The sequence below is a fragment of the Caloenas nicobarica genome, chromosome 5, assembly GCF_036013445.1.
Source record: "Caloenas nicobarica isolate bCalNic1 chromosome 5, bCalNic1.hap1, whole genome shotgun sequence".
NCBI classification, from domain to species: Eukaryota; Metazoa; Chordata; class Aves; order Columbiformes; family Columbidae; genus Caloenas; species Caloenas nicobarica.
The window spans coordinates 63,099,324-63,114,919 of record NC_088249.1 but is presented as its reverse complement, the minus strand read 5'-3'; the positions used below and the strand labels follow the sequence as shown (position 1 = coordinate 63,114,919).

Sequence of the window (15,596 nt, the reverse complement as noted above, 5' to 3'; positions counted from 1 at the left end):
CTTTCAGAAGAAAAATCAGATTACGTCAGCCAGCAATAACGGTATAATTTGACTTCACGTATTTAAATGCGGAACTGAAATAGAAAATAGAGGACTGTCAAAAAGGATGCGATGCAAGTCTGGTTTGCTGACTTTTTTTTTTTCCTTCCCCTCCTCCCCTTTCCTTGATGTGAGCTGTACTGAATTTGCCTTCCAAACTATGTAACGCTTGTTTTCCCCATTACATAACCATTTCTGAAGTTTTTCTAAGTGTTGCAACACTTTCACCAAGCTGTCATTTTCTTACCCGTAATGTGTATTAATTGCAGTGAAATGAAAAACAGACAACTGCCACATGTTATTTCTGGCCTCCTTGAAAATCTTCACCTGTGATATTTTTTTTTCAGTCCCATTTCCATGTTACTCTACTTAATTGAATTAGTCTTGTTACCTCACTTGGGTTCCTTACTTTGATACTAACCCATCTAGTAATTGTCTTTTACAAATTCCCTTAACTTCAGGACGTGCCTCACTGGTATATTGATTTTTAGCTTGCTTTTTTTTTTTCCCCATCCTTTAGAGCTGTGCCCTGGTTGAGGATATGATTCCTGTGCAAGAACATGGGATCTCCACCTGCTCCCTGCTTGCACAGAAACCATTGAAGGTGCCATCAACAGCTCAGTTTAAACCTGATTTGTGTTAGCAGCAGCAGCCCCAAGAACTCACTTCTATCAAGCTGAATGTAGAGATTTAGGATTTGTCCTGTTGTTGCAGGACAAGGGACAGTTTAGTAAAATCTGCATGGCCACATAGTTTTTGTTTTGTTTTTTGCATGATTTACTCCTCTTTCCCACTGAGCAAGGGGAAGCTAAGAAAGTGATAGAGAGCTAATAGCTGACAAATCACCATACCACCTTTTCTTTAGCTAAGACTTGGCAAACTTCCTACTAAAAAATCTCGTGTGATACATTTTCATAAATGAAAATTCATGCTTTATCAGCTCTGATGTTCTCAAGGGAAATTCTGAGTTGGCAGGGCACTTACAGGGTATCTTTCCTGAGCATCACCTGCCCGGCCCTGGTCTGGGTTCTGTGGTTGTGTCATTTCCCACCGTCGCCAGTGGGTGACTCTCTTGGAGCTGCTTATTGTACTCCCTGGCTGGCTGGTGAGACAGAGCCCGGAAAAAACCGGATCATTTTCTTGTCTTGACTTCTGTTGAGGTTTACTTGCACCTAAGGAAAGAAAAATCTAAAAAGCTTAGAAGATTACACCGCTTTCCCTAATATTACTAGCACTGGTTTCCCTAGAAATAAACTTTTTAGGTGCAGGGCTCTACGAAATGGTTCTCTGTTTCTTGTTTTACTTGTTTTCAAAGAACGATGTAGCTTGTGGTCACTTATCTTGCAGCACACATCCCAAACAAAGACCTGAGTGTTCACCGAGGAAACAGAACCGTGGCACAAGTGCAGCACAGGGTGCAGCTGCCAGGCTGCCGTGGGGATGCACTTGTTCCCATTGGTATTGTTTAGCCCCTCCCAGCTGGACCAGTGGGTAACAGAATGTGAATTAGACTCTTAAAACAAAGTTAGTAAGTCTGCGAGTTAGCAGACGTACAGATGTGTCCACTTATCCTTGCTATTTTTACAGCAGCTAGACAGAAATGCCATAATATCGTTGTCACTGCAAGAACAGAAGAACTTTTTAAAGTAGTACTTTTCTACCTTAAAGAAGAGCTCCAAAATTTAGCAAATGCTGAGGAGCTGGAAGAACAGCTTCATGGAAATATGGTTTCTCAGTCATTGACTTAAACATTTTGCACTATTACAGTTCAGGGATTTTTTGGGGGTTTTTTTTGGGATTTTGGGGGGTTTTTTTTGTTTATTTTTGATAGGACGTTATTCTTCCCCAGACTGCAGACTGAGGCAGCTGAACTTAAAGTGGCTTCTTTTGTTCAGCTTTGGTTTCGAGTTATACTGAGACTGTCTTACAATGTCAGCTGTGATAATTGAACTGGATAAGCTTTCTTCAGACACGATTGAGAACAAAAAGGACTCCAAATCAGATTTTAAGGAAGGCAAATTCAGTGAATCGTGTGCTGATTACCATGGTTTTCAACTTCACTGCTCGCATTCTGCACCAGCTGGTAAGCATGCATTTATATAAACTATTTCCTTAAATGTACGTCTATTTACTCATATAACATGCTGCAAGTAAACTGTAAGACTCAATAAGATAAACACAGGATTTGTTACTGTCACACGCATGCAATCTCTGAAGTAATTTTACTTTAGATAAATGGTAGATCATATATCTGTTTGAAAATTCAGTGTCTCCTGAACACTCTAGCACACAGGGAAGAAGAGCCCAGGAGCTTGTTACTTTGCATTATCTGGAAGATGGGCTTTCCACAGGAGATGACATAGTTTTTGTGTAAGTTAGAGTGGCCCCAGCAGCCCTTCTGGTATTAGACTTTGCGAGGTGTGTATCTAAGCTGTGCTCTCTAGTGTTCAGTACCGTTGCTCCTCTTCTGCTTTAATTTTTCTGGTATTTTTTTAATCATATGAGGGCTTGTAAAGAGAGAACAGGATATGCTGTAAGTGCTGTAAGATATTTTTTTTTTATGACCACTGTGGCTCATTTATTGTTTTTATTTTGTGGCAGGTGTTACATGTATTTAGAATAGGTCCAAAAAATGTCAGTTAAATAAGCATCATGAAACTTCAATTTCTCTGAAAATTTCTAATCATGAAAAATACAGAATGTAGCTGCCTTGGATTGTCTAATATAATCAAGGTGACACATCTGCAGTTAATCAATGGAATATCAGTTATGCTTTTGAAGTCTTCTAAAGTACTGGATGGTCCTTCATCTAGGAAATACCTTTTAAGAATGACTATTCTAATTTCTTGTGAACTACATGTGTATTTTGATTTGTACATCCCCCAAGGGATAACTTGATTTTGATCATGTTTTCACTTGCTTATGACCCATGTGCCAGCTGATATGCTTTGTACGTACCCTAAATATCAAAGTAATCTCTTCTAGCCTACCCGGTCAATCAAGGGTAAAATGAACTTTCAATATAAACAGCAAATTGTTTTGTGGAACTATACCATTCTTCAGGAAAGATATTTTAAAAAGCCAAATCTTGTTGGGATTTGTCCATTTAGAAAAATAATTATTTTTTAAAAAATAATTATGTCTTGCAAATAGTCATTGCAAACACTGTTTTTTATTCGTAAAGCAGGAACAGTGCTAGCAAGCATCTTCGACAAATGTGTTGTCAGAGTTTTAAGATTTTCTTGGTTTGGGTTTTGTTTTGGCATCGTGGGAAGAATCAAACATAGATACGTTGTCGTAGCATTTAGGAGTTTTATGAAGGATAACTTAAAGCAAATGCAATCTTATCCTTTGCCTCCTAACATTTTCCATGGTATATTTATTTCACCAGTGTTTACAGTAAGCAAGCCCTTTGGAGTTTCCAGTGTTGCATTGGGTTGGCTGAAGTCTGAATGGATCAGTGTAAACAAGTCCTGTTTGGCTTCCACATGTCAGTTCCTAAAAGGAATTACTACTTGCTAAGTCATGGCTATTGCTAAAAATAAACAGCTTTTGCTTATATTAAAACGATGGACCCTATTTCTTCACGAGTAGACTGTTTCCCAACAATGGGGTTTCATAGGCAAAATGAAAACTTTGAGCTATGGGAAGTAACTGAAATTTTGCTCTTAGAATTTAGTCTTTTCAGGTAGCAGTAAGAGTATGGAAGTCTTCAATGAAATCCACATCCTCCATCAGTGTGTTGCACTGGGGTTTGTCAGTGTTGGCTCCTCTAACCCCACAGGGCTCCACCCTCTACAGTTGCAGCCTTGGGAATCTTACATTCAGGCTCAATGCTTTTTTTAGATTTTCTACATTTTTTTAGAGAGAATTTAAACAACTCTTCTCTAAAAATCACTCAAATTGGCAACAAATGGTAGTATAAGGTACATAACCTTATGTCCTCAGTGTGAGCCTACAAAAAAAAGTAGCAACAGAGAACACATCTTTTTCCTTCTGTTCCATCTGCTGTTCGCATATTCAGTTGTGTTATGAGATGTTTATTGTTTAAAATTTATAATGCTGTGCTTGTAGTATGATATTCTGTATATAAAGCACAGAATTTAATACAGAGAGATTATCACATAAGAAGAAAATTTTTTTTTGTAGTACTGATGTTTAAAATTAACACATCACACCTAAAAGTGCAAATACAGAAAAGTAAATACTCTGACAAACTAAAGTGGTATCCTGAATCTGTCTGATGTTCTTGGAATGGAAACATCGCTGGGACAGAAAAATATTAACCGTACTTTTATTTTATTTCTGCTTTAACCAAACCCGTTGCAACAGGATTAAATATTAAATTGCTTTCCTACATCTCTCTCATTAAGTGAAAAAGCTTAACTTTCCATATATCACTTCATTTTCAATTCTGATGCTAGTACCAATCCTGAGGCATATTTATTTGTGATCTTCAGATATGTCTGAAGATATTGCAGAGATAATAACAGTAGAGTAAGAATAACAGTATTGTTAAATTAACATTCTGTGTACAGAAAACAGACTTTTTCCATGTTGAGCATTATTGATTCTTTGAGAGTATATCACTTGTACTTTAATATTGAGATATTGTTTCAAAAGCTGAGATCCTGAAATGTGTGACCAAGCTCGACTGACAAATGCTCCACAAGCAGATCAATGACCAACGTTGGCTTCCACAGCACTTGGGTTACCTGGACTCTGGGTGAAAGTTTGAATGGAGCACTGATACTTGTAGAGACAAAGGGCTTGGTGGGTGTTTAGGGATGCCAAGGTATGTTCAAGAAAATAAAGCGCCTTTTTTTTTTAAACTTATTGATATGCTACTTACGATGCAAAGACTTTGTAATACAATATGATAACACGAATGCCGGTGTCACAGCTGCAACAATTTGTCTTCACCAATAGACAACAGAAGGCTATTTGCTATATAGAAGTATAGGACCAGATCTCTGGATTTGCCAGGGCAGAATTTCCTCCAGGGCCTGGTGTATTTGCAGTTCAGACTTCTCACAGAAAGCGAGGCTAATCTGAATATTCCAGTTGTAGAGATTTACGTAGATTTAAAACTTACTATCCCTGACAGATTCTGTTCTGCTTCATCTCTTCTTAGCCTGGAAATGACTGCAAACATTCAACCTACACTAATGGTCTTTATCTCCTAACCTTTGTTTTACAACTATAGGACAAATCATACTTTTTAATATGTTCATAGAAATGGTTTTGTCCAAATAACTCTTGATCTAGAATAAACAAACAGCTTAAAAATAAATATATTTTTTAAAAAAGCACCATGAGCCATAAGTAAGGTCTTAGTAGCATAAATCGTAGTAGTGAGGTCAGAGTACAGTACTCAAACTCTCCTAGAATGAGGCATGCATTAAATCACAGAGATTTGACTCTCTGACTTTTGGTGGAATGATACAATGCTAGAGAACCTTTTTTTCCCTGTCTTTTTAGTTGTTCTTTTACTGATGAGGTTTTGAGGGAAGGGATGTGAAAGTTATTTTCCAGAGAATAATTGCTGTGTTTCACAACTTGTTTTTACTGCTGATCTACTTATGTATCAGAAACCACCCATTTGCTATGTGAGGGTATAAAAGGAATAAAATTAAGTATCAAACTTGTAGCAACTAAAAAGAGTTAAAAAATTAAGGACACATTCCTGCAAAATGTTTGTGCCACATGGATTAGAACAATACAGCTAGACTAGCGGGGTGCTCAGGGAGAAGAAAATTTGAGTTATTGGGTAAAGACGATATATAACTGAGTAAATACTTTAAAGTGTTTTGTATTTTGTGCTCAAGACCATCAATGTAGTGGGTGTATTTGGAAACAGGTGACAACTGTAGTTTTCTGTTTTAGCAGAGGGGTAGAAGAGCCTTTGGGAGTTAGAACAGTGGGGGTAGCTTGAGTTTCATCAACATAAGAACCTTCCTAGACACCAGAACTTGTGGGGACTTAGAAGAAAAGAAAAGCAAAACTGATTATTTAACACCGGAACAAATATTATGAAAAGGACAATAATTTAGCATATTTTCCTACTGGTATCTGCCCCTCTTTCCCTTTCCAATATGGTTGTAAGAGAGGCAGCAGTTGACTGAGATCCAGGTGTTTGCTGTTATACTCCTCAGCAACCTCTCTAGACATTTTGCTACGTCAATCCCTCTGAAAAAATCTTCACAATGCACATATCACAGCTTTATGGGAGAGTTGCATCGCAGAGGAGTAAAATGATGAACTTTGATATCAGATGAAACTAGAATGCAAAGTGGTGTAGCATTGTCTTCAAAAAAAGACTATTTCCTTAATTGAAATGGAAATACTTAACAGGAATTTTACTGGGGGGCGGGAATCCAAAATAATCTACAGCTTTCACTTGAATTTTTTTTTATAGCAAAGCCCTATATGAACATCCCTTAACTGAATGTATTTCCATCACTCCTGAACCATCAAAACACTTCTGCTTACTGAAAATCTTCTAAACCACTGTTTCTTATTTAGAAGCTTTAGAAGGTAGTTTAATTCCTGAATGAAATTTTTGTTTCTCTTCATTTAAATTTTGAGAAGTGCTTCAGTCATGGTTGCATCGCAATGTCCAGGGAAATTAATAAATAAGCTGCAGCTTTGTGCGTAAATCTGTACCACACCACCAATTTGACTTAGTTGCTCACACTAGGATTATATAGAAAAAGTGAGAAGGGAGCAGACACAATACACAGCAAATTATATCTCATGGTTATAATCCAAATGAAGTCCCTGTCTTCAAGTGACCTGTGTAGGAAGCTGCAGCACAATGCAGAATCAGGACTTGAAACGCCTACAATAACCTAATTTTTGAAACACCTACACTAACCTAATTTTTGAAACAATGTTTACTTGAAGGGAATAAATCTAACTAATCTTTTCACAAAGATTAGGTGCTAATTTTCCACGTTTCCATTTTCTCTTATAAGACAAAAGGTCAGGAAATGGATTTTTTCCCATCAAGAACCAATTGAGACACTCCTGTCAGGAAGATCAATATTCAGAAATAATCCTTCTAATTTTTATGCCATGTCAAGCAAACGTTTAGTTGATAGCCACGAATAAACATAATTAATTCAGCAGTAGAGCAGAAATAAAAGCTATTACTAGTCTCTTAACCTTAATTTCTGACAGATGACATTTTTAATACTAACTTTACCCTGGAGGCAGACTTTGGTATGTCCAAATTGCCAGGAGCAAAATTCTGCTAATTTTGGAAATAAAGTGGACATCTTGTGTGGTGATTGGAGGTGGAGGGAAAGGGGGAGAAAGTGTATTTGTTGACACAAGTGTGGAGACTGTGTATTAAAGTTACGTGGTATGTCTCCAGTTGAGCTGAGGCTTTTGTACTAGTGACAGTCTTTTTGCTGTTCAGCCTGAAGATGTGCTATAATCTACACCCAGAAGATATTTCTCTCTTTCTTTGGCACTACTATCTGTACCAAAATTTAAATAATAATACAGAAAATAAGCCTGTAGCTAATGAATAAGTCAGAGATTGCGGAGAGGCCAAACGTACTGAGATGTTCACCTCTGCCCTGAGGGGTCATAACTTCTACACATGGCTACAACAAATGGAAACTAAGCTGGATATAGAAATTTAATTTTTCCCACAAGCTTGGGTTTTCTTCTGTGCTCTTCCTTCCTCTAATGAGCTATTTACTTTCAATTAGGGAGTAGGGTAGGTCAACTCACTCTGAGTAAAGACATTCGAATGATTTATAGCCATGGATTTTGTTTGCCAAATTCCCTCAGTAGCAATTGATGAAGCATGTCTACACAAAGAATAAGCTGCCCTCGCAGATATTGCTAAGACTTTCCCTGATTTGGAAGGTGAAGTCAACACTTACAAAACGGATCAGTGCAGACTTGGTAACAAAGGTCAAAATGTGGGAGCGTAAGTCTAAACAGCTATAGTACAGTATATATCTTACACCTGGGAAGCCTCGATAGAGCAATAAACCACTTGTATTTTAGTAGTTGGAAGAAGTGAATCTTTTAAAGTCTTTTCTCCTTGAATAACAAGCATAAATTGACAAGCAGGTCTGCAGTTTAATATAGGATGCAAGATGAATCACACGTGGATGTGGAAGTCATTGAGGTATTAAAGGTTTCTTAAAAACGCGAGTCTGAAGATACGTCTCTATACACTGCTATAACGTTTTAAAAGAACAAGCCTGAAGGTCATGAGCACTATAAATAGAGTGCACTGGTGGCCACATATTGATAACTTTGATGCTAAGTAAAGGGTGTTCCTCTGGTGATGCAAAATACTTTTGTATTCCTTGTTTGATCAAAGACTTTGCTGTAAGATCTGGTCGCTGTGCCTAGACAATATGTAATGAGGAAACAAATCTAATTTAGTATATGGTCTGTAAGCTATTGCTTACAATTGGTTTCTTTTTCTGTATTAATAAAACAACCTGTATTTGGGTTTCTGTTACACCATCATAAGTGTATAGAAACTCTAGAAGATTTTCTAGACCTTTGCGATATTTATATCAGTATTGTAACGTGATCCGAGTTAACCTGGTTTTTAAAAAAAAAAAAAAAAAAAAAACAAAACCAAAAACTAAAAACCCCCCATCAAAACCAAAAACCAGAACTTCCTGAAAATACAAGTTTAGTAATATTTAGAAGGGACATCATGGGAGTGAGAGAATTTTACACAGTTATCTGTGCAGGAGGCAGCTGAATATTATAAATAGTAAGTTTTGAGTGATGCTGGAAGAGGCAAGTGTGTTTTTTCCAAAAGTACATGGTGAGAAAGAATTTGGCTGCCTATTAGTCTCAACCTTAAAATGTGCTGATATGCTGGTAAATAATAAGTTGAGATAGTATCTTTAGGAATTATATGTTTATACATACAGAAGTATTCATAATAACTTGAAATCTTTATCATATTTATGCTCCTGCCTTAGGGTGGGGCAGGGGCAAGTCACTTAGATCCAAATTCATTGGTCTCGAACCACTGCGATTATGTCAAACCTCTCTGGCAGTATACGTTTTGTAAAAAGATTAGCCTCAGATTTCTGTTTTAATGCCTTGATTGAACATTTAAGGTGACTACTTCTGAAATATATATTTTTTTTTTTCTCTATCAAAATGAAATAGATAGCACTTCAAAACAGCATCCTAAATTACATAATGTACTGTAAATCTTTTAAACATTAGCCTTTCTTATTTTGCTGCTTTACTTCCGTTTTGCTCTGTAATGCAGTGTGTTTTATGAAAATTCAGCTACTAATATTAATTATTTCAGAATGTTACTAACAAGAAAGGTAATAAAATGTATTTAGCAAATTTGGTTCAAAGAACAGAATGATGTGTGTTGAAGATGAGCTATATCAGTCTTATCCGAGTCCTAAAGTGCAAGCTAATTTCTACAGTGCCTCTTTTTGCATGTTTTGAACCAAAAAAATTTCTTTTACTTCCTTTCAGAAAGGAAATAATCTCTTACATTTATCAGCAAGATTTTCTTCTGGAATTGCTTTAAATACTCTTAAGTTTGATTTCTGTCATTCTATTCCTTGTAGAATGAAGAATAACAGGTCAAGTCATTAGTAGTCACTATAGATACAAAGTTTGCTAGTCCTGTTATCATAGGTGGCACGGCATTAGAACTGTGAATAAGACGTTAAAATTGATTTCTTCTTTCTGTACCTAAACATCGAGAAAGGACAAAATACCAGAATTCCATGAAGTCACTAAAATAATTTGAATCAGTCCATGCTGCAAGCTTTCTCATCTCATCTTTGCCTTTTATATTCCATACATTTTGATTTTGACACTCCAAAGCTGCTTCCACATCTTTTTCCATTCAAAAGTTTTCAATTCTGCAAGAAGAGATTATAAAATATTCAAGGAAAAGAGTCTTGTAGGGGTGTTCATTCATTTAATCTTTTCTTCACCTCAACAACATACTACTGAACCTGAACAAGGAAGCTAATGAATTATTTAAGTTAAACCACCATCAAAATCTCTTGTTATGTCATAGACTTATGCTCCAGATTCCTGCTGTCTGATTCTATTTTGCCACAGGATGAGATATATGAGGTCTGCACGGTTTCTCTTCTAAGATCCTGACTAAGTCAAGCTCCATTGGTGCAGCTTTAAAGAGACAAAAAGTAATGAGTAGAGAATCTTGCCCTCTAGGCCATGCCAAGCCAAAATGGTTTTAGTTCAATGGCATTTTGACAGTCTAAAGACAGGATTGCGGCCAGTCTTTCAGAAAGGCAATGTCTGATGTACATCAATCATGAGTACAATTACATTAATCTGTGGGTTTTCTAAAATGACTGTCTTGAAAAATGTGTGCACTCTGGAAGTTGTCTCTGAGAAAACAAAGGATTGTGGAAAGAGAAGCCTCGTTTTGGTGTGATGCTTGAGTTGGCTGCTCATTGTGGCTCTGTGGAATGCCTGGCATGAGGTGCCGATTGTTGCTGCTTACTTCTATTGACTAAACTTAATGCTATTTTAGAAATAGAACGGTAGCAAAAATAGCAAGTGTATTCTGGGTAGCACTGATATTTTTTCTTCTTTCTGTCAAAAAAAACCCAAAAGATTGAGTCATTCAGGGTTAAGGAGCTCTGTCTCTGTATATTTATGTGCCCTTTTTATTTTTGTTTATAAAAATCCCAAGGAGAACATAAATCTTCAGATTTCAAGGGACATCAAAACTAAGTTGAATGAAGTTTATTCCAAGTGCTGACATCTTATTCTTCTTGACTTGGCCTTGTTCTCTGACTAATTTAACTAAATGATGTAACAAATGTGGGGTTTTGTATATTTTTTCCTTCATTTCTGGAAGAACCCAGTTTTGTACACACTCTTCACACAGGATATACTGCTGGCTTGTTCACTTATCTCAGGAAGGAAATAGTGAGGGCCATTCAAAGAAGTACAAATAAGTATCCCATTTATAGATGGTTTTTCATCCTTAAAATTAACAAAGTTTAATACAATGCATTTTTTGTGTGTTCTACTCTTTCTCTTAATATTATCTGTTACAGTAGAATTAAATGTAATAACTATTATTTTTAGGAAACCTTTTTTCCTGATCTAATTGTGATCTCCATATGCTTTCATCCTGATCTTCTTTGCTTTGCTGAGAAAAGCAAAGCACAGAAGATTTGGAAACTCTGGGAGGGAACTATTATGCTTTTCTGCCCTCTGTAGGACTTAGGGGAATTCCCATACTGACTTAAGTCAAAATCTACCTTGTTTGGTATCCTGTTTCTGGCAGCAATCAGTATCTGCTGTTTCAGAGGAAAGGAGAACAGGAAAGCATCTTGTTGGCCATGTTTCCAGTAACTCGAGGATATCCTACCACTTGATCTGACTAAGCAGCACTGAAGTCTTGCAGGAGGTATGGCACTCAGCTTGAGAAAAATCAATCTTCAGCTTCACAAATGCAGAGTCTAGTCACTTCAGACAGAAGTTCACAAACCATTGCTTTTATTTCGTTCAAAAATGGGGTAAAGTGTACTTAAACGAGTCTAGAAAAAAAAATACAACCCCCTAAAACTGATTATCTTATGATTTTTGCTGAAAACCCTCATTATATTAGGAATTTGACTCGTCATCTTATATTCACATTTTGGCACCAAGGTTGATTCCTTTCTTTCTGTGTATTAATAGCTTGTATTTTTCAGCATTTCACAAAGTCCATTACTCTCATTCTTCCTCATGACCAGAACATATTCCCATCTTCCTTTTGATTTACTCAATATAGAGCACTTGAAAGAGTCTTTCTCTCTGCTCAAATTCCTAACTTTTTTTCCTGACTTTCACACAAAGCTAACTTTTCTTATCTGTCCATCAATGTTTCATGTCTGCTTTTTATTTTCAGCATCTGTTTTCTCACTCATTCCTTCACACTTCTTACTTTTGGAGTCACAACTTTTTCCAAGTATATCACATGCTTTAAACATCCATCTTCAGTTCCTTTCTTAAAACCAATTGTTTAACTTTCAGGTAATTTCAGTACCTTAACTTTTCTTACCCCGCTCTTTTAATACTCTGGCTTATGTCCCATTAATAAGACGCTTTGCACCTTTCTCTGCTGGTGCCAATGGCATGACCCTACTGATATTAATTACTTCCATTTCTTTCATGCTTTCCTTTTCTTAGTTCTCTTAAAAAAAAAATTCTCTCCTTTTATAAAAAGTCTACAAAATTTTATATATATACCTTCTGTGAAGAAAACTGAAATAAGGAGGAGAGTCTGAAGTTGATACTTCTAGGCATTTTTTTGAGTGCAGTTGACAAAACTAAAGATCTGCCGTGATGTATGCCAGCTATGTAAATTTGAATTTCGCTGGTAATAAGGAATTTTCTCTATTATTTAGGCAATTTTTTTGAAAAATGAGATGTGAAGAGATTGAGGACTCTCAGTTAAAAAGGATCAAGCACTAAAGCTCCTTCTCATTTTGTACAGCCATGGGTCCCTTTAGCATTTCTGGAAAAATAGGTCCTGACTGCTGTGCCAAAGACCATGGAGGAGCTGGTGAGCCATAAACTCTTTAGAGCTGCTTGTGCGTTTTTTAAAAAATAAATGGTGAACATATTTTTCAGTTTTCCCAATTATTAATTTGACGTGCCTTATAAAGCTTACTGGATGTGCTTCAGCAAGAATAAAATGTAGAACTTTTGTACTTCTAGACAGGAAAGATATTTTTAAACTATTGGTAATCTCTTCATAAAATAGTAAAAATGTACATGGAATTGGGATATGCTCTGTTAAATCCAAAGAGATGGCCAGTATCAGAGTTTGAGTGCCATTTTGATTTCCAAGTGGTAAGCATGTTATCCTTTATCTTTCTAATTTTAAAAGTTGGCACAGCAAGGGCAAGGTTTTCTGCTGCTGTAAAGCTGAGAACAGCCATTCATTCACAGAATTACACCTGTTTGCTTCAGCTGGAGGATATACCTCAAACTTGCAACTTAGATATACTGAGTATTTAATCCTGTAGGATATTGTCCCAGTGAAGTTCAACTGTGAGCATAGAAATTGTATCATCTGAATCATACAGTGAAACTCTTGTGAGAAGTGATTTAGGGTACATGAGGGCACGTACAAAGACAATTCCGCTGTCTCTTCTTCATCACCTTTTAGTTCAATAAAGTGTTCATTTACTCATATTGCTATACGTTAAGCATTAAACTTTCTGTTAAAAAAATAAATCATAAAGCAACTTTAGCTATTGCAAAGGAATAGTTGAAGTGACTTTCAAAGAAAGATTTTTACTTTATTTTTTAATAGAAATGCAAATTGATTTGTTTGGAGTAATGCTTGCAGATAGCTCTTCAGAAATGAATTTGTAACTAATGGCTTAGAGGGAAAGAACAGTTTAGCTCTTTCTCCTGAAAAGATGAGAGAGAGAACTAAGGAATTTCTTGGATGTGCCAAGCTTGTAGCAATGTGCTTTTTGAAGCATTTTATGTGGCGATTTGAGATCTTGTTAAAATCTGGAACATCTCACAGCGCATATATACATATGTTGACTTCTTGGAGAACAGATTTGGAAGGCGACCACTTGGTGCTGTTGGTGTTCTTTTGTTCGCTGCCGTGTGTAACATGTGCGAGTGAAACAAAGGCGTGGGTGCGATCTAGGCTTGGGATTTGTAACGGCAAGTAAGACATAATCATATGCCTGAATGTTCCCTCTCAACTTTTGGGAAGATCTTTAAAAATGAGGGATATAAAAACCAGATGAATGTTATAAATATGAAGCTACCACACGTTCCAAGCTGGCTCGTTAGCTTTGTTCAAACTGTCCTCCAAAAATAGTTCTGATGATAATGCCACAAGTTTAATGATGCCATGGGACTATTTGTCTCTGCCACCACCAAAGGAAGCAGGGAAAAAGTTTTCTCTTATTCATTTTTTTTTTCCTAAAGTAGGAGAAAAAGCCTTAAATGTGCTGTTCGAACACATGAAAGAACACAGTCTTGTTAGTTAATTAGCAAAGCTTAGGCAGGCTTGTTCTGCAACACCAGCTTTTACTAGTAAAGCACTGGCATTTTTTTATAACAATTTAGAGCAGCTACTTGCTGTCAGGCTGAGTACAGCCCTGACCAGAAGTTTCCTTTCGTTGCAGGTACAATTCATATGAGGAAACATGATTGCAATAATATTTAAAGACTTGAAATAACTGTTGTGAACCTGATATGAGGCTGCAAAGTTTCTAAGGACTTTCCATCCAATAGTATATTGTCCAAACAAGGCAGCTACCAACAAGCCAGCTCCTTTCCTCTGTTCTCTAACAAAGTTCCTAGTGTCCATCCAAATCAGCTCCAAATGTGCTTTTGTTCCTCATGCTGAAGACAACAATCAGATGTGAACAAAACCTACTGCACGAAGCTCTCTTAAGAAATCCAAACAGGTTTTGGAAGAGCTGTTTATAACAAAACAAGTGTTTGAGCACTTAGAACCAGGCTGACAACTTTTGTTCCCAAAAGTGGAATCCTACCATTGTCTTGTAATTTCCTCTTGCCATCACAGTATGAATTACATTTTGACACATTTTCTAACCTTAAATTTCTCTAATGGACTGAGACTCTAAGTAGGAGTACAAATTACTCCTATTGACATTTGCAGGTCATGGGAGAAGACTTGGTTTCTGAAACTGCTGCCATGAGAGTAGTAATCTTGGGCAGAACACCACAGCGTGGTACCCCATGCTGTCTAAAGCGCTTGCACTTCTCTTTGGTGCTGCACTGTGTATCTAAATTTTCTAACGAAAGGGATACGCAGCACACAAAGTTCTTTGCTTTCCCCCTCTGCACCAGCACTGGTTCTGAGGCTGCTTGCTTAAGAAACCTTGTGCCTGGGTTCCTCAGTGTCAGCCTTGGGTAGCTGCAGCACAACGTGCGGATATAATCTAAGTTGAAACTACAGTCCCTGTTGACTTGAACATCAATCAATGCTTAAAACATTCTCTAGTACAGAGTTGCGCAGCAGTGGTATGTTACAAATAAACTACACTTTGAATTTAAAGTTCCTTTGTTGATTATTCCTTCCTGAAACTTTAATTCCAGCGAAAAATGACAGTCCAATCTTACACTGGAGTCACACAATAGGTAATCATCAGAATTCAGTCTTTAAGTATGGGTAGTTGCACAAGATTTTAAAAAGAATAAATTATCAAGAAATTCTGAATGTGAATTTTAATTTTGCCATGTTCTTGCAACATATGCTTAGGATGAAATCTGATATTCAGTGTTCCATTGTGTGTGGCTAAAATTAAACGTCACAAGGTGTAGCGGGAAGAATTGTAAGCATAGTCGTCTCAAGAAGTTGGACCACTTTCACAAAGATTTTGCTGTATGGAAACAAACAGTGAAATCCATGTCCTTTAAGATTATAGGCAATTCGTGATTTTGTTTGTTTTTTACAAAAGTATCAAAACCCTCTCTGTTAGAAAACCAGTAATTAATGGGTTTTCAGGGAATTACTATTAACAAGGACTTTCACCAGCAGTGTGTTAATTGAATATTTGTGGTTC

The 15,596-nt window shown here is 36.7% G+C and overlaps 1 protein-coding gene across 1 annotated transcript in view; it reads left to right on the top strand.

Annotated features, from left to right (window-relative positions):
* The first annotated feature begins 1,968 nt into the window (after positions 1-1,968).
* The window catches only part of ANO3 (anoctamin 3), a 179,227-nt gene continuing 165,599 nt past the window's right edge, over positions 1,969-15,596 (top strand). The window contains exon 1 of the mRNA XM_065635814.1: positions 1,969-2,122. Within this exon, the coding sequence (XP_065491886.1) occupies positions 1,969-2,122 (154 nt within the window). The remainder of the gene's footprint in view (positions 2,123-15,596) is intronic.